Source organism: Lytechinus pictus, chromosome 18, assembly GCF_037042905.1.
Source record: "Lytechinus pictus isolate F3 Inbred chromosome 18, Lp3.0, whole genome shotgun sequence".
In the NCBI taxonomy this organism is placed as follows: Eukaryota; Metazoa; Echinodermata; class Echinoidea; order Temnopleuroida; family Toxopneustidae; genus Lytechinus; species Lytechinus pictus.
Window position 1 is genome coordinate 8,451,223 of NC_087262.1, and position 27,193 is coordinate 8,478,415.

The 27,193-nt window shown below is 36.7% G+C and overlaps 1 protein-coding gene across 1 annotated transcript; it reads right to left on the minus strand.

The window, feature by feature from the left end:
* Window positions 1-355: 355 nt before the first annotated feature.
* LOC129282287 (calcyphosin-2-like) lies at window positions 356-22,154 on the minus strand. The gene is made up of 14 exons (XM_064113427.1): window positions 22,100-22,154; window positions 19,817-19,911; window positions 16,697-16,860; window positions 15,947-16,043; window positions 13,168-13,235; window positions 11,939-12,043; window positions 10,377-10,544; window positions 9,964-10,057; window positions 8,762-8,880; window positions 7,909-8,015; window positions 6,585-6,739; window positions 5,828-5,947; window positions 4,697-4,793; window positions 356-4,460 (listed from the first exon to the last, which is right to left on the minus strand). Exons 1-14 carry the CDS (start codon window positions 22,152-22,154, stop codon window positions 4,294-4,296), a joined length of 1,611 nt encoding a protein of 536 aa, XP_063969497.1. The 3' UTR covers window positions 356-4,293.
* Between the last annotated feature and the right edge of the window lie 5,039 nt (window positions 22,155-27,193).

Consider the following 27,193-nt stretch of genomic DNA (forward strand, 5'->3'; position numbering starts at 1 on the left):
TTCTTGCTCTCTCTCTCTCTCTCTTCCCTTGTCAATATTATCAGAGTGAGTAAATCACTGTAACGTTATTAATTTGGAGGATATTGAAACTTCTCTTTTTCTCTCTCCTCCTCCTCCTTCTCACATCTCTGTCTTCTCATTATCGCCCCCACTAACTGCTCCTTCTCCTTCCCTCCTTTTGCCCCCCCCCCGCCAATTTTTTTTTAAACTTTCTGTCTCTCCCCTCTTTCAATAATAATAATAATAATACAAACAAACACACACTCTCTCTCTCTCTCTCTTCATCTAACTCTCATCCCCCTCTCTCTCTCTCTATCTCTGTACCAGCCATTGACTAAAAAATTGCAAGAAATATAGTTTATACATCATTAAATTAATATTTTAATCATATATGATTCATATATGTTACAGGATAAGAATAAGTTATATCAATATCACACTGTACCTGTACACTAATTCAAATTCAATTATAATAAACATTTTCATGGAGCATATCTACTGAGCACGGGGGGTGTTTCACAAAGATTTGAGTATGACTTGGAGTCGCACCTAAATGTTGATGCGTACATGATTTGTAACGTGTAAATCTTATTGATTAATACGCAGTAGTGCACATCCTCTTGGCATGATCTGACCAATGTGGTCATGCCTTTTATACAGTACGCAACCAGGCAATTAAGTGTGACGACTTAAGTCATACTTAAATCTTTGTGAAACGCCCCGCAGAAGATGCAGTGTGACTAAAAAAATGCCTTTGGAATGTAACATACATCTTAAAAGGGGAAGTTTCCCCTCAAATATTACCTGATTAGCAGAAAAACAAGAGAAACATATCAATGTAGATTTGATGAAAATCCATCAAAAATAACAGAATTAGTAATTTTTTTAATAGTTTGGACTTTGCAATGACATAAGCAAGCAGCTATATATGCCATGTAAAAACTTTTTATAAATGTTTCATAATTTTTTTTTCATAATTGTTGGTATGTACATAGAGCTATAGCTCCATGGTACATGTATGTATGTACGCTGTACGGTATTTTGTTTTCCTAATTTTTAGTATAATTGTGTTATTTCAATTTATTTCATTAAGTATCTTGGGTTGGCGTTTGTAAGGCTCGTCCTTTCTTGCCACTGCCCTCACTCATGTTACCTAGATTTTATTGTATCTTCGTGTCATCTATCTTATCTGTTTATATGTTTGTACTTTGTTGATTTCTTTTTATGAGTGAAAAATAAATACGAATTGAATAATTGTACTTGGTGGCCCCTTTTTATAAGCCTTGCTTCTTCGGGGTAACCTTACCATCAATGTCTGGAATTTTCCCTTGATTTTGTTGTCAACTTGTTTGTATTGTTTTTGTATTTGATGGTTAAACAATAAAATTGAAATCCCAAATTTTCTAATTGTAAATAATGACTGAAAATATGTTCCTCATGAAAATGTATACGAAATAACCAGTCTAATGATATTCTGAATGAAACAGTAAAATAATTTTCAATTTCTCCGAGAAAAATTTCATTTCAGGGGAAGGTCTATTTATATAATGAGGAGCTGCTTGCATGTGATAAAAAAAAATATCTAAAAAAAAATCTGTAACTCTGTCATACTCTGATAGATATTTCTCAAATTTTTGTTGCTGTGTTTCTCTCTTTTTCCTGTTATAAAAACACGATATCAGGGTGAACTTCCCATTTAATAGTCATTAAATAATCTCATTTAAAACATAATTTCCAATATATTCATGTTATTTCTATATTTCTAACATTTAAAATGTACAAGCTGAATTTATTAATGAGCACAGGTATTTGTCAGACAACCTCTATTGTAAATATGATTTTCAACACTTCATTATGCATCTTTTAGTGACACCACATTTTCCTACACTACTTCAAATAAAATTTGTTCATTTTCCTCAATGGCAAGAATGAATAAAACCATTTTAAAAAGCACACATTTTACTGTATTAACTGACCATGAGTTGAACCAGGATTTTCAAACTCTCAATCAGAATGTAGATCATAGAGAAGTGAGCTATAAATTCTGGGGGCGTTTCATAAAGATGTTTGTAAGTTATGAGTGACTTTAGGAACGACTGGTGATCCTTTCTTGTGGTAAATGATATTCACCATTAAATGTTCATTGGGGATTATTTAGTGGGTAAGAAAGGATCACATGCCGTTCTTAAAGTTGCTCTTAACTTACGAACAGCTTTATGAAACACCCGCCTGGCATGGCACACTCTCATTGCTATAAACAGTACATGATGATGTATAGCCACCAGAAAAATCATGTCTAATTTAAAGAAGAAAATAAAGAAGAGCTCAGCATATTATTATAAGTTAAAAAGTACAGTTGAACAATAGGTAATCATTTTCACCAAAAATGCTATTTCTTACAAGTTGTTGTGAATAATTGGTACTAAATTAATATAAAATATAATCATCAAACTGAAGGAAAGACAATAATGGAATTCAAATTAATCCATTTATGATAGGTGGTCTGTATTTTGATGGGGGTTTTTTTTAAGCAAAATACACTAAAATGTAGGGCCTGTGTTGAATTCATGCAGTATATACCATATTAAAGTCAGAAAAAACTGTAATTTTCTTCCTCAGTAAAAGAATTTTGACTTACTTATTCTTGGCTTAACTAAAGTAAAATGCTAAGTACATGTATTGAACTGAAAAAAAAATATTTACTCAACTGAGAAATGCACTTATTTTTCATTTGCTTAATCCAAGTTTTTAATTGAATACCAGCCCAGGTAATTATGCCTAAGTCAAAGCTCTTGAGACAACAAAAACATGTTTCACTTGAATTGAATTTAACACATGTTTTGATTACCCTGAAATTATTGCTTTTGACTTGGGGAAATATCAAATTCATCTTTAGAAGGGCGATTCATGCACAGTGACATGAAGCTGAATCATGGCGAAAATGCGAGCAGAAAAGGTTAATGAAACTATACAGAATACTAGCAAATTTTCAATACAGATCCTCACATTTCTTCAAAGACAAAATAAAGGAGAAAACGCATAGAAGACGAGGCACAGACTTTTGATAAGTTGCCAAAGGGGGTATCTTTAAGAAAGTGGAACAAGCATATGGGCTATTCCACGGTTACCCACGTTACATTTGGAGACACCTTGACTCATACTTGGAGCTGTAACTCCATTATTATTGATAGGAACTAAACATCTCTTTATCACAACATAGTACGCAGTCTGACTATCCTTTGTATAAAAAGAAAACTTGGGAAATTTCATTATGCTCCTGGCAAATCTTTGAAATGTGTCGGTTACTCATGTTACATGATTGGGACATGCATAAAATGAAAAGTGGACATACATGTAAGTGAAAAGTGTCCTCATACAAGGCTTTTATGAAAGTTGATTATATCTATTTCAAAGAAGTATATTAGGGAGACAAATTTGTATACAATTAAAAAAATAAAGAACACATGGTTTTTACTAGGGGTGCAGATAAAGTGGTTACTCACGTTACAGTTCAGATGGGCTATATGTACAAAGACACATTGAGCTCATGTCCACCAACCTATGGAATTGCCCATATAATAAATAAAATACATAATATAGCATTTGTATAGCGCACATACCCACCTTGCTAGGTGCTCAAGACGCTTCTATATTACCCCAGCTAAGCTAGTCTACCGATTACGGTGCACACAGCTTTTGAGGAATTACTTCCTGCCGGTACCCATTTACATAAACTGGGTTGAGTGCAGCACAATGTGGGTATATTTCTTGCTGAAGGAAATCACGCCATGGCTGGGATTCGAACTCACGACCCTCTGTTTGAAAGGTGAGAGTCGGAACCACTGTCTAAGAGGAGGGCGGGGGGTAAGGGCAGGACCAGAGTTCATTAAAGCAGAGTTCAGAATGTGGGTCCAAGTCTTAAACTCTCATTAAAATTGATATTATTTCATTCAGCATGTCATATACATCGAGAATACAGAGTTACAAATAAAAAGTCAATGAGAAGAACAGTTACAAAGTTGCATGATAAAGAAAATAAGACAAGGATGAGGATTGGAGAGGTTGTCTGGGTATGGAAAAGGTTAACTCAATAACCATAACCTGCAGGTCTTCCTCCCCCAAAATCCTGATAACTTCTGATTGGGGGTAATAATCTCAAAGAATCTGGAACAAATATACACTGCATGTGTATAGTTAAGGGGGGAGGACAAGAATTTATTAAGGAAGAGTACAGAATACGGGCCCGAGGCAACAAATCCGATAAGTTCTGATACCTTTATTTTTATAGATCAGTTATAACGTCCAACACCCCTGGAGCAAGTTCATGAAATTGTCATCGCTCTTTGTAGCAATGCTGACACCCTCATAGTAGTCTTCAAACTCGCCGTATGATATCTCCTTCACTCGAGGTCCAAACACGTCCAGGAATTCAGTCAGAACTTGTTGCTCTGTAGACTTGCCTGAAAGAACATAATTCAAATACAGGTAAACTTCAATAAAGTGGATATTCATCCAAGTCGAAGCAACTCTTTAAACAAAACAATACAAAACATAGGTTATATACCTCTTCTCGATCAATTTTTGTTTCTTCTCTCATTAAAGTTGAACAAATTTTTGCGGTGCCAAACGATTAAAAGCTTGTTTGTTGTCCTTTGTCCAAATACTTCCTTTTTTTTTTACTTTCTTTCTTTCTTACCTGAGATAACATGAGGATGCTTGTGAGCGCAAAAGAACTTCTTGACTTCATCGATACCAGCAGTTCCGGACTTATTTGCATCAATCTTCTTAAATGCCTGTTAAAAAAAAGAAACAACTTTTTTTACTTTATAGATAACAGAAGTCCCGGGCTTATTTGCGTCAATCTTCTTATATGCCTGTAAAAAAAAGAACTTCTTGACTTTGATACCGGCAGTCCCAGACTTTCATGTACACGTATTGGCACAATCTTCTTAAATGAATATAAACAGAATATTGATTTCATCAATGCCAGCAGTCTCTGACTTAATTGCCTCAATCTTCTTGAATGCCTGTAAAAAAAAACTTGACTTCTTCTTTATCAGCTGTCTCAGACCTATTTGGATCAATCACCTTAAAGGCTATTAAAAAAATAATAATAATAATAAAATTGGACTTCATCAATGCCAGCAGTCCCGGACTTACAGGTATTTGGATCAGTCTTCTTGAAAGCCTTACAAAATCACACGCAGCGCATCATTAAGATGGAGACAAACACCCTCAACTACGGAATGACATCTCACGGAGTTGTGATTAATCCCATGAGTATGGAAAGCCAGGGACGCCAAAATCTTGAATACATGTCTGTTCATGTGTTTTCTTTATAAGATGTGTACTCATGCATGCATCACTGTCTTGAACAATTTTATTCTTTTTCTGCTCCAAAAGTGGTCAAAAATGAATTGAGTTGTGAAATGGGAATAGGGAAAGGCAAAAATATAATGCATTTCAAGGAAGTAATTGGTACATTATAATTGCTACAAATATGGAAGAAATATCATGCAACCTGTAGTTTAAAATTCTAGTGTAGGCTAGGGTTAAGCAGAGGTTTACTTATCAGAATACCACCAAATGTGTTCTGGGTATAACAAAGATATGTACAGTATTACATTACTGAAATGAACAAATTTGGGGAAAATAAGATATGATGATGATGATGATCAAGATGATGATGGAGGTGATGGTGGTGACGATAAAAGTGGTGGTGGTAATGATGATGATGGTGATGATGATGATGACGATGAGGATGATGATGATGAAGATGATGATAATAAAGATGAGGATAATGATGATAATATCTACATACACTTACCTTGATAACGTAATGTTTTCTGAATTCATTCATTTCACCAATAAATGCTCTGCAGAATTCACTATAGTCAATTGCTCCATCTCCGTTCTGATCAATTATCAACCAAAGCTGATCAAAGAGCTGAAAAGAAAAATATTTATATTCAATGAGAGGCACATGGAATGGAATGCTAGTGATGATCTTTCTCCTTCGATATTCATAGAAAAGATAATGCACATGCCCCAAAGAATTAATAGTAATCCACTGTAAGTTCATATGATCGTTTTCCCCTCATTTCACAACAAAGAGAAAAGTGCCCTTGACCTTAAAATACCAAAATTCTGGGCCTGTCCTTGAATAAATATATTAACTTTCGCCTGTGTACATTGCCAGAACCAAACATAATTTATTTTCTAAGCAGTCATTTATTAAAATGGACTTAAATATAAGTTTAAATGAAGTTCTCTATTCACAATGCTTAAAAAGAGTAATGCTCCTTTTCACCATTGTAATACCAACAATTGTTTCAAATAACCCATATTTCGAATTTTTGCATTTTGGACCAAGAAAGGTTTCATATCTAAGTTTTGAAGTGAATATCATAGAGATCTGTCTGTATCAGGCAAAGACTTGAAGAAAAATGGAATAACTTTATTTCCGAATTTGTGGCAATTTGTTTTTCCTCTTTCATTCTATTTCACAAAGCTCAAATTAACAATACATGTATCACTATGAACATCCAGCATATCATCTACATTTAGCTACCATGAAAACTCACCTTTTTATCTAGCTTGATACGATAAGTGTTGAGTGCTTCCGTCAGCTCTTCTTTATCTAGCGTACCATCCCCTGATTTGTCAAGCTTCTTGAAGTGTTTCCCGAGCCCCGTTAATGTCCGTGATGCTCGGCTCTTGATCTGCTTATGAACTTCATCTGGATAAACATGAATTGTTGTTACACATTACAAATGAATTCAAATCGAATTAAACAAAATGATGACAAAGAATGTTTATGCATGAATTAAAAGACTGTTTTTTGAAGAAAATGCAAAATTGCAGAGTTAAACAAGGAAAATAATATGGCATACTGTTCTGTTTCCAAAGCAACTGCAATACTCAGGGATGCCACTCAGGGATGCCACTCAATATTGACCAAAAAGACTCTGAAAATCATCTAGAATAATAATAATAATTATACATGAGAGTTGTATAGCGCACTTTCCATCTTGATTAGATGCTCAAGGCGCTTCAGAGCAGAACAACAAAAATTATTTACATATACATGTAATACATGTCTGAACAGTAAATCAATGTCTATCAAAAAGCACTCTTATACAGGTATGTTTTCAGGTTGCCCTTGAAGGCGGTCACTGAAGTGTGGGTTTTCAAACTCTGTGGGAGAGAATTCCACAGGCTAGGCCCTGCATGAGCAAAGGCCCGTTTCCCGCATGATTTCTTAGCAACTGGAATTTGTAAGAGATTAGATGACGAGGATCGCAAATTTCTTGAGGGTTGGTAATTATGCATCAAAGAATGAGCAATTTTGTGCAAATAAATGTTTTTTCTATGGCTGATGGTCAGATGTTATAGTCTAAATTCAGACTTCAGTCTGAAAAGAGGGATCCCTTTTTTTAAATAAACACAAACAATCAAAGTTCCATTCACATACCATGACCTTACAGAATTTAGACTGGTTACAAGTGCAATATAGTCCATTTTGGAGGCTTGCAAATTTGAGTTTTTTCAGAGCAAATTACCCAGCTGATAAAGCAGGGGGAGTGCATGAAACCAACATTTTGGTATTTTGTTTCTTCAAAGCTTGCAGTAGTATATACTAGCAGTCAGTAGCGGACCGTGACCCGGAGGAGACAAAGCATTGGAGGGGCACTGTATTGTTTGTGAACAATGCTGTGCCCCCCCCAATGCTTTGTCTCTTCCGGGTCACGGTCCGCCACTGCTAGCAGTCATTCTGTATGTGAAGATTTCAGGTAAAAAAAGTTGGGGACAGTTTATGGTAGTTCGTGCTGCTAGATCATCATCGACTCAAATTGTGATTATTGTATCACTCTGCCTGCATCATGAGAATATGCTAAAAGTACTTACTCTGAACATGAGATATTAGTTTCCAGTCCTCTGTTTCTTGCCTAGCTCTCTGCGGGTTCATTCCCTTCCTCAGCTCTACATCATTGTATGGTACGTTATCTCCAAAGCTAAACAAAAAATATTTGAAAATATCAAGAGGGGTGTTTCATAAAACAGTTGGTAAAATAACAACTGACTTTATAACAACTTGAATAGGAAGTTGTACATGTATATGATATGAAAGGTAAATTCATCGTAACAAAAAGTTAATATGAATATTTAAAAAATGGAGTTCAAACAAGCTGATCACTGAAAATTCCATCGAAACTGAATGTACATGCATGAGATTTGAAAATGTTTGCTTTCCAATATTTGAAATGCACATAAATGGCATTTTGCAAATGAGGGAATCTCTGATGACATGTAATCACTATTTCCTTTTTATTAAAAAATATTACACAATTATGAAAGTGATGTGGCAATGCAGCGCACTCAAGGGAATTTACAATATGCAACAAGCATGTCCATTGCAATTGTGTGCAGAGTACTGTGTATTTAAAGATAAATTCCAACTGTGGCAACGATTTCAAAATGAGTTCCGACAGAATCCAATCAAATTGACAGCTAAGTGTTTGTATGCATAAATAAAACATATGTGCCAAATGACTCTTGGAAAAAATGTGTAATTGCTGAGAAATTAGCAAAATAAGCATGGAATTCCATAAAATATCAGGTATTTTCCCCAAAGAAATATTAATACACTGTCCTATATATGCCTTTTTGTGTCAGTGATCCTCAGAATTATCGGTTTTTAGCTAAACTTTCATGATTACATAAAGATAAGTTTATCTCAATGTATCAATTGAAAACTTACATAAAATCTTTCTTCATATCTTCATCGACATCGGTGACTCTGAGAACGACGACCGGTTTCTTTTGAAGACACTCCGGTAAAGATGGCTGGTCTTCCGTCTCAAAACTAAGATCTTCACCCTTGTTTGTGGAAAGGAAAATAGAAAAATTAACCAAAAAATTCAGTAAGAGAATATAAAGACAGGTATATCAAAGAAAGTACAATTAGGCATCAATCAGAAGTCTCTGTCATGTCTTTTTAACAAGAATCCCAGTAATACTTCACAGAACGTTTTCTGCATTTCCAATACTTTTATATAAGCTGTAAATGGAGGATTAGCAGAGTAAAAACTACAGACTATCCAAAACTCTGCTGAAAGACTCGTTACTCAAACTAAAAACTAAGAATCAATCACCCGCCCTTTGGAACATTCATCCCCATTTTCTTATGAATAATTATTTTTTGCATACAAATGCTTTCAATAAGATAGCCCCATCATATTTGACCAAATTTTTAACTTTGCATCAACCCACTCATACTTTAAGATCAAGCTCAATGCATATGTTTGCTATTCCTACTGTTGCTACTAAAACTTACGGCCAGCACTCATTTGCCCATGCTTCTTCCATTCTATGGAATGCACTTCCTAACCAAATGCGAAATATACATGACTTAGATAAGTTCAAGACTTCTCTAAAAAAGTATTTGCTTAACATGTAATGAACTCAGTGCCCAACATTCTTCAACCATTTCCTAATTTCATGTCTTACTTTGCACTTAGCATTTGTTTCTATCGTTTCATATAAGTGCATAGGGACATGCTGAGCTACAGGTGTATGTGTTATGAGCTATAAAAGAACTGATGAGTATTATTAAAGACGCTTACTTTTGTCATTACAGGTGCCTAAATGTAGTACCGCTTTCCGTAACTCGCTGATCCAGACCAGGCCTGGACTAAGTCGTAAAATTTTAGTTTATGAATGGCGATGGCGCATGCTATTCGCGCCATGCCTGGGCTATTTTGGTGCTGCTTTTATCAGCACCAAATCAGTGTCATCGTAACATTAGCGTCAAAAGTAGCGCGGATCTGCTACAGTTACTGAACGCTTGTGGTGCAGACTATTTTAGTGTGGACCAAAAAATCATGAGTTACTGAAAACTGTTTAAGTTACCCAGATCACAAATAAGCATCATCTTCAAACTGCATGTTGATTCCTTCTTACCCTTGTTAAATCCTGTGTAGTGTATAACATGCCTTTTCTCCTTCCAGTTCTCCTCCTGTATTTATCTCTCTTGATGAATGGCAAAGCTGAAGCTCTGGGTAAACCAAACAACACATCAGAAAATTGGCATAATACCACAATTTTTGAAATTGTATTCATTCATACAATTGCTTTCTTGATTCATAAAAATTAAGCAGGCAAGTGTTATTAATAAATATTGCATCATGTCCGATAAATAAGAAAAATATTCACATATTCTTCTGGTTCCGGTTCATCTGCTGATCGTTCTTGTTTTTAAAGAGATATGTGTGATTGATTATAAACTAAGAATTCTGGTGTCACTGGCTCTCCATAGTTGAGAATGATTTGATCAATCCTGCTCCTTTGTAAGACAGGGCCTTGGACATACTCACTTTTTACCAAACTGCCTGAATTCGTAGATGGTCATTGTCTTGTCTAGAGCGAAATAGAAACCACAGAGCTCTTTAAGAGCCATGTTCCCGTTCCTGGACACCACCCGACAACTGAAGCTGAGACGTTTGGCAAGCATCTTCTCCGTGACCGAGTTGGTAGGATTGGTCCTAGGGAGCAAGAGAGAGAGACAGACAGACAGAGATAGAGGAGACAAAGAGAAAGATATTATGTATTATTCAGCAAAGATTAATAGCCAAGTGTCAGATACTTAACTGTTTAATGTTTGTAAGTCATTGATGTACAAAGCCAGTATGACATCAATCTATATATCTCATCTTTTCCCTTCCTCTTTTCCAGCCTTTTCACTTTTCATCTTTTATTCATCTTTCTTCTTTAATTTCTCCTTTTTTATTTCAAATCTCTATCATCTCTTCTTCCCCTCATTATGTCTCATTTTATTTATACATATATCTTTACATTTTTCTTCCTTATCCCCACAAAGGGTGTTTTTCTTTTCCCTGTGCTTCATTCTTTTTATTCTTTTTATTCTTCCAATTTGTTGTTCTTTGATTTGTTTTCCTTCCATATTTTCTTCATCGTCTTTCCTCTCTTTCCCCCTTTTCTATTCTTATCCATTCTATATACACAACACTACTTGCTCCTTTTTCTTCTCTTCTTCCTTTTACCCTTCATTTATTCTTCCCTTTTTCCTGTCAACTTGCCAATAGTCTGTGCAACATTCCCCATTATTTACTCATAATGAAATGTGGGAAAGGCACTATGCGTCTTTCCTATATTACATCACCTACTAAATGCACTATGCGTCTTTCCTATATTACAGCGTCTACTAAAGGCATCATGCGTCTTTCCTACATGTATATTACATCGTCTACTAAAGGCATCATGCGTCTTTCCTATATTACAGCGTCTATTAAAGGCACTATGCGTCTTTTCTACATTACAGCGTCTATTAAAGGCATTATGCGTCTTTCCTACATTACAGAGTCTATTAGCATTTCACTTATTTTTCACAAAACAGTTATATGCACAACTCGGTGATATGTAAATGAGAGAGTTGATGATTTTTACAGATTTGACAATAAGGACCCTCCTGTTTCAACCACAACATGTTTAAACAATAATTGCAGACGTTCCGGGAGGAATCAAACTTCGTTTCACATGACAATGCGGAGAAAATTCGAATATTTCTTATTCCAAGTACATAATGAAATACAAAATAAATAGTGAGTAGTTGATGTCATAAGTTTCCTCATTTGCATACCGACCAGGATGTGACTATAACTATTTAATGAAATTAAGCAAAACTTTTAAATGTCATAACTTCTTTTTTTACAACCGAATTTGATGAAATTTTCAGTGTTATGCTTGTTTGACTTTTCTCTTTTTATTCAAACCGACTTTTTTTTCGAGTGGACTTATGCGTCTTTCCAACATTTCTTATTCTCAAGTACTTGATGAAATGCAAAAATTTGTAATTATGAGTCACTTGCAGCTTTCCTGCGGGAAAGACACGGCTCAGACTTTCGAAAAGGTGCCTTACTTGGTAGCATGTAGATTACGTGGTCTGATAGGAGATTGTGCGTAGTAGCGATGGCTTGATCCCGGTGTGGGTACCTGGTCCTGTTCTGGGTCACTTATTGGAGCTCTGAAAATAAACAAAACCCATCATGTGATATATTACTTGCAAAGATGTGGCAACAGCATATATATATCAAATAGGCAAAGTGCAATGGAATGCTATATGGAAATATCTCAAATTGAGTTCATTAACTCTTTGCACGCTGAAATAATTTTGGGGGGATAATAATGACATTTGTTTCCATGTTATTTTCTTTAATTCAAGATTTCCATATTGCTCCATTGATACTAATTAGTATTATATACATGTAGATCTTATCCAAGAACTATTGCCTTTTATTAGCTTATCTAATTTGAAGGTTTGGGGAAAAAACTAATTATTACGATTGTTGAACGAAATTGTACGAATGTGCAAGATTGCAAAATCAGTGCGCAAAGGGTTAAGTTCTATAAAGACAACAAGTAATCAAGATTTAGCACCTAACAGGTAAAACCATACAAGTGGTCCATTGCGGCCACTTGCGAAACATGGAGACAATGCCTGATGAAAGAAACCTTAAAAAGTATGGTGGATCCCTTACAGTTAAGGCATGAATATTTTAAACGATAAGTGACCACTTTGCTTTAAAGCTTTAGCTATTGCAGTCAACCTGATTTATTGGAAGTATGACTAATAAGTAGATGAATACGTGATTTTTAATCTTAATCATGGACAAATTTAAATTTTCTAACTGGATTTAACATAAGTCTGAGATGTTTCTTGGATCAAGAATCACACACACAGCGTCTCTCATTTTCTCTTCTGAAATGGAAGGATGAGAGAGAGGAAAAGAACCTGAGCAAGAATCCACTCAGCGTCTCTCACTGCAGCTTTTTTTTTGCATTTACCATTGTTTTGTCAATCCTGGAAGGGGAGGATAAAAAAATGAGAGATGCTGAGAGGGATTCTTGCTCAGAATATTTTTTGTCTATAATCCTCCCATTTCAGGACAGACAAAACAATGGGAATTGCAGGAAAGCACCTGTGAGAGACGCTGAGTGGGATTCTTGCTCAGCGTCCTTTCCTCTCCAATCCTCCCATTTCTACGTACACAAAACAGTGTGGAACTTGAAGGAAAGCCACGAAGAGAGACGCTGAGTGGGAATCCTGCTAAAATGGCAATGCAATGATTTATTAGAAAGGTGCCTTACCGTGACAACTGGTCTACCAGTACAGTCTCCATTATGTGCTGTTTCCTCCTTTCTGCAACAACAGATTCCTACAAATTAAACAATTATAATGACAAATAGCATTTCAAGCATGCCTTTTCTGTAACATTTTACTTGATATAGAAAGTGCAAAGAAATACAATCACTGTATAATTTTCATGGTGGGGAAGTGCATTCATATGAAAGATGTTCTGTTCAATTAAATGTTATGTTTTCTCCATTTTCTTAATTTTTTTTTCTCTCAACAGGGTAGTCCTGTCATTCAATAATCAGAGTATTGTTTTATAGGGGGGGCTGTATGCAAAAACAACATTACAATAATGACCGTCTTGAACACTATAAAAAAAATATAAAACATCATCATGATGTAATTGACAGACCTGCCAACCTCTGGGATTGAAAAATTGTATTCTGTGATAAAAAAACTGTATTTTTCACCCAAAAAAAAACGTATTTCATCGCGGCGCTCAAGCTCCATGCAAGCTAAAATGTGCACTGCTCTTGCAGATGAAAAAAAAAAAACATTGACAAATGTGTATATCTCACCCTGGTTTTAACAAAACGATTGAAAAAAAAAAAGTTACCAGAAATTACATTGATCCAATTTTGTGTTAGTTTCATGAAATAGAGATATATATAGAGTTGATTTTTTCAATAAATTACGATTTTTTTATTTTTTATTTTTTTTACAAATCATATTTTTAAAGAAAAAAGTACTGTCGTATTTTGGTTGCAAAAACGTACTGGTTGGCAGCTCTGAATTGAATATAACAAATGAGTGCAAGACAACAGAGAAAAGAAACAGCAAAGCCCAATGACAATAATTCAAAAAGGAAATTCCAAACTAGTACATGTAGGGGAGACCGGGGTTAGTTGGAACATTTTTGACAAAAATGGCTGTAAAATCCAAATAGATTTTATTCGAGAAACAATAAATATATCAGCTTGAAGCATATATCTCAGGGCTTCAAATGTACCCCATAAAATTTTTAACTCTATTATGGTTATTATGGTAATAAATAGTTTTAGCCTATTTGCTTTATCTTATTCAAGTTCAAAATATTAAAGTGTGGATTCATTGAACTTTATGTTTTCTATTATACAGCCACTCACGCAAGCAGACTGTGTAGTAGAATTCCGCATATTTGGGTGCGTTTGAGTTTACATGCAATTAAGTGTACTATCAGCAATTTCATGTACTTCTGCATCAAATTTATGAGACAAAAATTGATTGTTTTTATTTTTTTCATAATTAATTATGCAAATAAGCATATAAAATTTTCCAGAAATTTGTTTTTTTTGTATGTTTTTGCCTTAAACTCTATTTATTAAGCTAGTAGAATTTTTGGTGAGAGTATCAATTTTCACATTTATAACAAATATCCACCAAAAAATGCAAAAAATATAATTTCTTATGTATTTTTTGTTTTTTCGAACTTTGTTTTTTCCGATGGACTTTGTCAGGAGTCTTTTGCGATCATAAATAGCATAAAATTAATCTATTTGAACCAGCAAAAGTAAAAAATAATCATACATTTATGACTTTTGGTTGAAAAACACAATTTGCATTGACCTTGTTAATGGAATCACCTTTTTGAACAATTTTGGGTCCGAACATGCACATACAATTTGTTGCGTAATTTTTGTTGCGTAATTTTGAAACACAGGCATCACAAATTTGGTCTCAAATGATGCGCAAGACTTGAAAGTAAAAAGTCAGCTAGCAGTGTAATAAAAAAAATTCGTGCGACGGCGTAGTGACAAAATTTCTTGAGGGGGGCTCAAATTGACCCCCCCCCCCTTTTGATAAGGGTTAACATTGCATTAGGTGCCTACAATAGGCCTTAAATGCACACTCAGACCTAACTGATAAACAAAACAAGCATGGTATACAATACATGTTCAGAAGAGTGTGAAATACTTTGTTTTTTTTTCTCATATCCAATATTTTCATTCATAATTATGTTTGGGGTAAGTTGGAACATGTTCCAACTAGCCCCTTCAATTTTGTTCCAACTAACCCCGGAGGCTCATTTGACGTTTATAAGCTTACAGCACAAAAAAGGGACTTCACCATGGCATATTAATAACCTCATTTTGTAGCTTGGTATAAGTGTCTATTATACCCCTAAACTGGCCAACTTGATCTGTAAACTTCTCTGAGATAATCAAACATTTCTGAACGAGAAAAAATTTACTCAGAAGGTCAAAAATCAAAAATTTGTTTCTAACTTCACCAGGCTTGTTGCACATGTGTTGTCTGTAATATGGTGGATGGCCGTTGATAATGACAATAACTTGAGGGCAGTATTGCAGAAATTTATTTAAAGACGTTAAAGAAAATTACAATGTTTCAACTTACCCCATGTTCCAACTAACCCCGGTCTCCCCTACACATGTACTTAATTGATAATCTGGCCTGATTATCAGATGGGGTTGTCGTGGTCTAGTGGTTACGACTATCATCTTTCAATCTGAGGGACATGGGTTTCGATTCCTAACCTTCAGCAAGAAATTTGCCCACATTGTACTGCACTCAACCCAGGTGAGGTGGATGGGTGCCCATTAGGAAGAAGATCCTTGAATGCTTGAGCGCCTATATGGCTGCTCGGCTACAGCCGGGGTAATGATATTATGATACCAAATGTTAAGTGCAGTAGAGTATATAATATAGTAGCTGCGCTATATAAATGGTCCATATCATTATTATTATAATATGGTATAATATAAAAAACATAACTATATATAAATGATTACTTACCGCTGCTACCCTCTTGTTGATCTCTCGTCTTGTGCTAAGTGATGCATTATTCCAGTTAGTATTCAGAGGCTCGTCATCGGGCGGCGCCATCTCTGGTCTGAAAGATGTAAACAAATAAGATGGATTCTTAAAAGTCAACTCTACCTTTGAGCAAAATCAGTTAAAGATGAATGAAAGTAGTAGCAGTAAACACTGATTTAACAAGAAAGTCTGTAAAACCAATATTAATAGTCATATCATTCTAGATCTAGATTGAGTACAGTCACATTTACTGAACTGAGTGATGTCATGAAATCTAAGCTGAAAAACAATGACAGTGCAGATCGCCAACACAGATAAGCACATGTGGGACAGTGTATTATTATTTCTTCAAAAATGGCCTGACAATTGGATTGAATCCCATGCTTATTTCGCTTTTTTCTCAGCAATTACACATTTTTCCCCAGATTCTTTTAGCATATATTATTTATTATGTTAACAGACACTTGGATAGTCATTTAATTAGATTCTGCACAAAATCTTTTTGAAACTGTTTCCACAACTGGCATTTATCTTTGACAAATCATTGAATAAAATTAATTTCGGCTCCTGTACCCATATATGATATATCTTGTTAATGTTATCTTTAAAAAAATCTTATTGGCAGCGTAAAACCATGTTCATTTACCAAATGTCGTCTGTGACCAAATTATTAAGGCTATCCATTGCAATTTGTGATGTCTGAAGGGGACGGGGGAGTATGTTACTTACTCTGGCTTTTGATCATGACCTTCCACTTGTTTTCCTGCACCCCCTTGTGATTTCTGTTGTTTGTACTGCTGCTTCACTTCAGCCTGGTGCTCTTTCAACTGCTTCTTCTGCCTCTCAGAGGGAGGGGGCACATTATCTGGAACAGCGGGTTCATCCCATGCAGTCTATTTCCAATGAAAACCATTATCTGAATGTCATTTTACACTATATACACCAAACAAGTAATCCAACAAAACTGAAAAAAAAAAACGTAATAAAGGACATTTTCATGAGGGGTGAGGGACCAACATTTCCATAAATTGTGAATAGCTATTGTAAAAACATGCCTTCCTCGAGGGTAAAGAGTCATGTCAGGAATCAACACATGCATTATGGGTAAACACAGAGGCTTCAAAATACACCATTCTTTCTTGGGCATGTGTATGGTCAGATTCATACCGCTAAGAAAACCTCCAGAAGGTATCAGTGAAATTACCTTTATCCTGAATGCAGTATATCATAGTGAACGTACTATCCTGATCCTGACTTATAATAAAGCAATATTGACTGGCCTCGGGGCGATATGACATATATTGCCCAAACTCAATTTATATCGCCCGAGTCGTAGACGAGGGTGATATCAATTAAGTGAGGGGCGATATATTTCCTTTTGCCCCAAGGCCAGTCAATATTGCTATTATTAACCAAATCAGACATCTAGGGCAAAAATCGTGAAAATTTGAATATTTTGCAGTTTAAGAATGGGAGTCTATGTTGAGCAGACTGGGCCTCTGAACTTTACCATTGTGACGCAATTGACATGACTGGCCTGGGGACGCAGTATTTGTCTCAACTTGACGTACAGCACTGCGCGTTCAAGGCCGCGTAGAATACCCAGATGTTAGCTCTGCCTTATTGCCCGCTACATTTCCACTTAGTGCTCTAAATTAATGCATTAACTTTAATAATTAATTATCCTGGCTTTAGCAGAGCAGCTATTATGAGCACTGCATTTCAAGTAATAAATTCCTGCCAATTACCTATTTACCCCACGTTTTACTTTGTGAATTGAACATATAGCTCAGTCTATTGGCTGCAATGATCAGTTATTAATAGAACCATTTGAAAAAAGTTATTTTCAATTGAACCACTACCTCTCATTAGGTAACTAGATATCAACACGATACCTATTCCCGAATTGGATTTAGTTTCATGCAGCACTTTGAAATGTTTATATATAAAGTGCTGTATAAAATGTCTCTTGTTATTATTTCATAACAATGCTGAGGGGAAACTGTTTCTGTTTTCTGTTTTAATGTTACTCCTGTAGGAACTCGGCAGGACAGCGTTTTGCTATAAAAAAAAACGCCAAGCTGGCATATAACCAATTACCTATGAAACATCTCACGTCTAGGTTAAAGGTAAATTGTGTCATTGGTTTATTTCAAAACTTTCTTTTAAATTTCACTCTTTGCTTTCCACGATATTCATAAACAAGTTCTGAGTCCATACAATGTATTGCATTGGCCAGAAAGAACTGTTTTTATTCTCAAAAAAATATATAAAGATGAGAAGATTTGCCGAGTGAGCTTTTTTAAATTTTTTTTTTGAACTAACATAAAAAATGAAGAGCGCCACCTTGAGACCAAATGACATCAATACCTGCTCATGAGTATTCATATCTCTAGCTCTCGCCTCTGCGCGAGTCTCAACGGAGTCTGTACACCGTGAATGCACGGGTTTCTTTCCCGGTTTCTATTGCATTTCGTAGAAAGCGTGTACATTGAAAACAAAGTCTGACGGCTTTTTCCTTGCTTTCATCTTTGCTTCGTTGATCTGTATTGTTTCTCTATTTCTCCAGGGTATGGAGGGAGGGAGAAAGGTGCAAGGGAGAGAAAGGGCTATATTCTTATTTATTATATTTTTTCTAGTTTTTTATATGTATTTTTGTTTTGTTTCCGATTCACTGAATTGTTATCATTTTCTTAAGGTTCTGTATTTTGATGTGTTCATTATTATCACGTGTAGTACGTTGTAATTGCTTAATTGTTTGAATAATAGGCCTATGCTACATTTTTTTTAAAGGAAAAAATAGAAATCATTTTTGTATTGAACTAGCTAATTGGCCGCCAATTTCGTTATTTGCTTTGTGTGTCCTATAGCTCTCCACCACTGAATTCGTCAATATACTGCCTCAACGTATTTATCAATTAAATTGGACAAATACCGCGTGGCCTAGTGTTTTTTTTACAATATCCAGGGGCGGATCCAGCTTTCACTAATAAAGAGGGAGGGGGGTTGAAAAATATTTTCCCCGATCGATCCGCAGCTCAAAGCTATTTTTTGTATCTATATAGTCGTAACGGTTACTCATAAGCCCTATAAAAAATGCGAGCGCGAGGTAAAATTTCCGGAAATCGTGTATTGTGTCCTGAAAATTGACGGATCCATGCAGCACGGGCCGGCTGTGCCCCCCGCCCCCCCCCCCCCCCCTTCAGAGGCACAATCAATATTTCTTATGTAAAAATCTATCGATATAATCATTTTTTTTTTGCTTGTCAAATTTTCCTCGGGAAAATGTGCTCTGAAGATTAATCATAATAAAACAAAATAATCATAACGGTACGTAGGGCCTATGGTGCACTGGGTATAGCGACTTCAGTTCCGTAAACTGTTCTCCCAGCGGGCCATGCTAATACCCCGGCTTTAGCTGGGCTAACTGCGCTCAAGCATTTGAATTAGTAAATGGTAGTTCCCTTGTTTGTTTTACTGAGGCCTGTTTTTGTTTATATCGATTAGCTGATATTTCTTTAATTTGATATGAATAATACCTTTTTATTGTAATCGCTATTTTACTATGTTTTATTATACAAGGACCAAGATGAAAAAAAACAGTAATTACAACTCTGATCTTGTGAACCTTTTTAAATATGACTGAATGAATAAATAAATTAATAGGTATTGATAAATAGATATTCCATCGAACCTGAGGCAATGCGAACACGAAGCGCGGGCTAAATTGTTTTATGCAGTGACATGGTTCCCCCCCCCCCAAGTCTGAATTACCCTCACCTTATTTTATTCATTCTTCCTCCTTATATTTTTTCTTCTCCCCCCACCCTCTGCTTTCCATTCTATTACTTGTTTCCCTTTCTTTCCCCCTATTATGCACCGCCAATAGGGTGGGGGCGCCCCGTTGGCCTCCTGGATCCGCCTATGATACCGGTACGTCAGGCCTGTATATTATAAGCAATTGATGTTTATGTAACATCGATTAACCCCCCCAAAAAAAAAGTTTCTCTTTGTATTTTTCTTTTCAACTTGTTATGGTAGTATATACTAAACAAGTATCACGTTTGACTTTGTCCAACTTTGTGACCAAAACTTTAGTACAGTTTTCTCAGTGAAATTGATGATGACGTCTCCTGGGTGCCTCCCCCTTCACCCCACTCCTCCTTGGTCCTCTGGGCTCGGCGAATAAAATTGCGTACGTATCATGGAGAGATATATCAAGGACATACAGCTAGGCGGAATTATTTGGGGAAGGGGTCTTCCATTTCTTTGTTATTCCGAAGTTCCGATGATGGTTCAGCGAGTGTGCTCTATGCAAAATCACGTTTTGGCACGACTTCTAAGCGCTGGGCATGTCAACGGACAACAAAATAAATGCAAACATGTAATGGATCGAAATGGTAAAAAAATATATATTTTAAAGAAAACCATCGTTATCAAAATTTGATGCAGTCAAACCAACATGTTTTGTTAATACCAGTTTCAACTTACATTAAAAATTATAACCCGAGGCCATATTAGCACCGGGGGGGGGGGGGGGGGGAGGGGGGGGGCAGAGAGCACTTGCACCCCCAAAAAAATCCCAGTAGGAAAAAAATCTTTTTTTTCAAAATGGAAAGTGCCCTTCTTTCAAAATGATGTGTGCCCCTTTTCAAAATAAAATACCTTTTTTGAAGTCAAACAATACATTTTAGGTTAGAAAATCACAAAAATTTTGGCTCGCGCTTCGCACTCACATCATTTTGAAAGAAGGGCACTTTCCATTTTTTCCCTACTGGGATTTTTTTTGGGAGAGGGGTGCAAGTGTTTTGGTTACAACTTCTGCTTACAATGTTCAAGTTTGAATATCACAAATTTTCAGCTCGCGCTTTCCGCTTGCATCAATTATTGTTTATTCTTGGTTTCAAAACTTAGAATGTCCATCAGGTTGAAATATCACAAATTTTCGGCTCGCGCTCGCATCAATTATTATTTATTGGTTTCAAAAAGTGCTTAGATTGTCCAGTTTTCAGGTTGGAATATCGCACTCGCGTCCATTATTCAGTTACATACACATCTTTTTCATGACAACAAAAACAATTGCTCGGAATGCTTGATTTTCAGGTCTTATTAGTACATGCAATGTCCAAAATTTTGAGCCCGCGATTTGCGCTCACAACATCTCGCAAGGATGCTCTTTTAACAATAATTTGCGCGGTAATAATTGACCAAAAAGCGAGTTTCACAACTTCAGATTTGAAAATGTTTCCAAACCGCTTGCTTGCTACGCTCGCTCCCGGAAAAATAAAGCCTGATTACATATTTAATCAATCAGAAAAGACTTCAAAAAGGCTTTGCTCAACTTAATTAGTATAAAACGCACAACTACTTAACGCAGATGATAATCTCATGGTGAAAATTTCAATTGCATAAAAATTACATATTAATGCCCTCTTTTGCCCCCCAAATGAAAATACGTTCCGCCGCCCCTGATTATCACCCATCGCACTTGCTGGTATTTTTATTTATCGTCATTCCCCCCTCTCAAAGAAAAAACTTATACTTTTGCCCTTTATTTAGCCTGCAATGGAACTTGCAGGAAATTTTATTTAAACGTGAGCATATCAAACAGGATGCAAATAGAGGTCTATTCAGCCGGGCATTATTTATACGCTTTGGATTCTTGTTTACCTAGAAAATGTAAAATATTTCAAGAGTTCTTATATTTTCATTACATCTTTGTCCTTATTTCTCTATATCCGTAGCTCCACCATGCGCGTATTCGAGGGCCCTCGGGGCACGCCCCCCCCCCCCCCCGGGTAGGCGAAAAAGGGGCGCCAAAAATAGGGAGAAAAGGGGAGAAAAATGAGGGAAAGAACAATAGAAAGAGAAAAGGGGGAAAGAAAGAGAGGAGGAAAACAAAAGAGGGAAAGGGGAGCGCCGAATTGATGTTCGCCCTAGGGAGGGGGGCGCCCAATTGATAATCGACCTATAGGGGCGCCGATTTTAAGTCCAACATAGATAGGGGAGCCGAATTGATGTTCGACATTGGGGGCATCGACTTGATGTCCGAATTAGGGAGGCGCCGAATTGATGTTCGACCTAGGGGGTGCCATTTGATGTTCAGCCTAGGTGGGCGAATTAATGTTTTACCTCGGGGCGCCGTATAGATGTTCCACATAGGAGGGGCTGCATTGAAGTTCGGCATAGGGGCACCGAGGGGGCGCCGAATTGATGTTCAAACTAGGGGCTGGGGCGCCGAATCGATATTTTCCATAGTGTTGCCGAATTGATGTTTGACATAGGGGGGCGCCGAATTGATGTTCAACATAAGGGGTGGCAAATTGATGTTCAACCTAGGTGGAGGGGGGGGGGGGCGAATTAATGTTTTACCTCAGGGCGCCGTATAGATGTTTGATATAAGAGGGGGCCGCATTGAAGTTCGACATAGGGGCACCGAGGGGGCGCCGAATTGATGTTCAACCTAGGGGCTGGGGCGCCGAATCGATATTTTTCATAGGGTTGCCGAATCGATGTTTGACATAGGGGGGTGCCGAATTGATGTTCAACCTAGGGGGTGCCTAATGGATGTTCACCACACGAGGGCGCCTATTCTATGTTTGTCCCGGTGCGCCAAATTCAGGTTCAATTAACCAAGGGAGGGGGGTGGGCGCCAAATTCATGTTTGCTCGCATCAAATACTCATCCTGTTCATGATTACCAAAAGTGCCTATAATTTTAGATCAGAATTAAAAAAAAAATCATCCTACTCTACGTTATCGCATTAATTGTTTAGTAAGGTGACGATCCTGTTCATGGTTAATAAGTGCTTAGAATGTCCGACTTTGGATCGAAATATAAAAAAAAAATCAGCTCGCGCTTCACGCTCGCATAAACTGTTTTTTTTTGTTAGTGCTCATCTTGTTCATGATAATCGAAAATGCTTACTCGAATGTCCAAATATTAGGTAAGAATATGAAAAATTTTCATCTCGCTCTTTGCGCTCGCATCAATATTGTTTAATTAGATGACAATCCTGTTCATGATTACCAAAAGTGCTTGGTCAATGTCAAAATTTTAGGCCAGAATATCAATAACTTTTTAAGCTCGCGCTCCGCGCTCGCACAATTGTTTAAATAGATACCCATCCTTTCCATGGCTATAAAATATGCTTAGAATTTCCAGTTTTGGGTCGGAATACCAAAAATTTTATGCTCGCGCCTCTCGCTCGCATTAAATGATTTGTTAGATACCCATCCTTTTCATGATTACCCAATAATGCTTAGAATGTCCAAATTTTAGGTCAGAATATCAAAAAAATTTAACGCACGCTTCGCGCTCGCATTAATTATTTAGCTAGATACCTATCCTGTTCATGGTTATAAAAAGTGCTTATCATGTCCAGTGTTGGGTTGGAAATTCAAAAATTGTCAGCTCGCACTTCGCGATCGCATAAAATGTTGACAGATACCCACCCTGTTCTTGATTACCAAAAGTGCTCATAGATTTTTCCAAATTTTAGGTAAGAATATGAAAAATTTTCATCTCGCTCTTTGCGCTCGCATCAATATTGTTTAGTTAGATGACAATCCTGTTCATGATTACCAAAAGTGCTTAGTTCAGAATATCAATCACTTTTAAGCTCGCGCCTCGCGCTCGCACAAACAATTGTTTAAATAGATACCCATCCTTTCCATGATTACAAATTAGAATGTCCAGTTTTGTGTTGGAATATCAAAAAAATTAAGCTCGCGCCTCGCGCTCGTATTAAATGATTTGTTAGATACCCATCCTGTTCATGATTACCCAATAGTGCTTAGAATGTCCAAATTTTATGTCAGAAAATCAAAAAATTTCAACTCGCGCTTCGCGCTAGCATTAATTATTTAGTTAGATACCCATCCTGTTCATGATTATAAAACACATGTGAAAAGTGCTTACAATGTCCAGTGTTGGGTTGGAAATTAAAAAATTGTCAGCTTCCACTTCGCGATCGCATAAAATGTTGATAGATACCCACCCTGTTCTTGATTACCAAAAGTGCTCTTAGATTTTTCCAAATTCTAGGTAAGAATATGAACAATTTTCATATCGCTCTTTTCGCTCGCATCAATATTGTTTAGATAATACATATACCCATCATGTTGCAATAAAACTCAGAATGTTCGATCGGAAAAGAGGTGAAAATATCCCCTCCCCTATTGGCGAAAGCTGGATCCGCCCCCGGTTAAGAAATTACAGCTCCCGCACATAATTTTAGTATGGTCTACCACTCTGATGAGAAGTTGAACTAAATTGAAACCCAAAAATGCATGGATGTTTTTTTTTCATGAACACATTAAAAAGTGGTCTTCGATGCCTTTTTCACGTGATTATGAAATACGATAATTCAAACTGCATTTAAGGCACCTATGATTGCCGTGCTGGGCGGGTCGGGGTGCCATTTTCCGAAAAGTTCACAGGGGCGCCAAAATAGTCGGGCTCAATCATGGATCCTGGATACGCGCATGTCCGTTGGGCATCGTTTCCAACATTGTACCTCCTTATCTATACCGGCGTGATACTAGGCGCTAGTCCACTGATCGGATCGGTTTACTTCCATTTCGTCTGATGCCAACTCGTCTACTATCATTATTTGGTCTACCATCAGTTCGTTCACTACAGGGACCTGGGAACGATTTTTTCAGTGGGGGTGCTGAAATCTCTCCTCAGAGGTGGGGGGGGGGGGGGGGACAGACACTATTGAGTTTAACATAATTACACACACACACATATATATATATATATATATAAATATACATATATATGACAGTCACTTCTTGGCTTTCTTCTTATAAAAGAACATAAATATATAATTAGATAATTCGAGCGCGAAGCGCGAGCTATTTTTTGTGGAAATTTCATGTATTTTGTCCTGAAAATTGAACATTTTGAGCAATGTTTGTGGTCCAAGATGCGTATGTAACAAATAATTGTGAGCGCGAGCAGATATTTTTTTATATACGCTCAGGCCTGATCGAAAGGGACGTGTTATAAGGACTGTTTTGCAGTTACCCATGAAGACGATACATATATCAACAATCAAATAATGCGAGCGCGAAGTGCGAGCTGAAAAATTTGACATTCCGACCTAAATACTGGACATTCTAAGCACGTTTTTTAATTATGAACAGGATAGGTATATTTAGAATTGATGCGAGCGCGAAGCGCGAGCGGAAACAAAATTGAGATTTCAGACCAAAAAAACGAGAGATTCTAAGTACTTTTCTAATCATGATGAGTATAGGTATAAAACTATACAATTGATGCAAGCGCAAAGCGCGAGCGGAAATAAAAATGAGATTTCAAACCTAAAAACGAGACATCTTATGCACTTTTCTAATCATGAACAGGATAGGTATATAACTATACAATTGATGCGAGCGGAAACAAAATTGAGATTTCAGACCTGAAAACGGGACATTCCATTCATGTTTAATCAAGAAAATGATTGGTAATTGGATATATTCTTAAATTAGTAATGTGAGCGCGAAGCGCGAGCAGAAAACTTTTGATATTCTGATCTGAAACTCCACACTGAATATAAAATGGTTTGAACAGATAAAGAAAACTCAGACGAACATAAGAATAAAGATTTGATCAAAATCAGACAAGGAATCACAGTTATTGCATTTTGAAGATTAGCATTATTCCCCACTTGTTCTTTTGTATTTTATTATATAAACTTAGGTTTATTCAATATTTTCCTTTCAAGAACCAAAAACAGTTGAATTGACAACTGATTTAGTCCATTAGATATTCTTTGCTGCAACTTATTTCATTATAAGGGAGACATATCATTCATTCTGGTATGAAAAAAAATGAAACAATTTTGATTCCACAAGGAACAGCTAGGATAGTGGGGATGTGACAGCATCAGCCCACCTATTAAATATTCATGACGACATGCATATCACCATTTTCATAAAATATTGCTAAACTTTAGAATTAAATAACTTAACTAATCGTTATCAGATTTTGATAAAATTTATTTATTTTGATAAAATGTATTTGATATAAATATTTTCAGCCCGGAGTACCCCCCCCCCCCCAAAATCAAGCTGGTGAAGCTGCGTATCTGAATAAAACATGCGTGCGCGTGTTTAGAGTTAGACCTTTATAGTATCTGGGCATTCTAAATACATTTTTTATGATAAAAATCATTAATGCGAGCGCGAAGCGCGAGCAGAAAACATTTGATATTCCGATCTGAAAGAGGGTGAATTTAAACACTATTTCAAGTAATGTGTCAGAAAATTCTGAAGTGGGGGGGGGGGTTCTACAAAACGTCGTTCATTTTCATTACATTTCTGTCATTTATCAGCTACCACTAGATTTCCAGGAGGTGCGCTGCCTATATATATGGAAAATAACACCCGCAGCACCCCCAAATTTTGGGGTTGCTTCACCCCGAACACCCCCGCTTCCCAGCCCGTAGGGCCATGGGGCAGGGCGAAAAAGACTGTGAGAATTTGATTTCTATTACTTGTAATTATTGTATACAATACACGGGCGGTCGGGCGCGCGCTCACTTGATTCGACATAAAACCTGGAAGTTTCAACCACCCCAGTGTGTATCACGACTACGTTTGTATCGGAGTGGCTGCCCCGCTGGAGCTTGATTGAGTCGCGTTATACAATGTATAGGAGGGATGTTATTGGAATATGTGAAAGACTATATAAATGATTTGCGATTGTCTGATGTGATAATTATGTACATTATAACATATTTTAAAAAATACAGGGGGAACCTAATTTCGTGGGGGTGCTGCCTATGGAAAATAATACACGCAGCACCCCCATGATAATTTCTGGGGGTGCTTCAGCACCCCCAGCACCCCCGCTTCTCAGGTCCCTGGTTCACTATCCACATGCATGCATTCCGTCTAATAACCATCTGATCCAATAGTCTTTTAGTCCATATACAATTTGGTTATTGGACGTGTTATTGTGCAAAATGAATGAAAATGAATTGGATACTGGACAAACTGGACCAAATGGTTGTTCGATGAAATGTTGATGGACGGATTGGCATTGCATGGACTAAATGAAAGTAGACCATGTGGTGAATGGATGAGTTGGCAGTTGACGAATTGGCAATTTACCAATGGACCTACTAGTACTAGGCCACTGAATTGAACTTGTCATGTGCCATAACACCTAAACTGCTTCCTTATATCCGATACCCCCTCCATCCTTAGCTCGGCC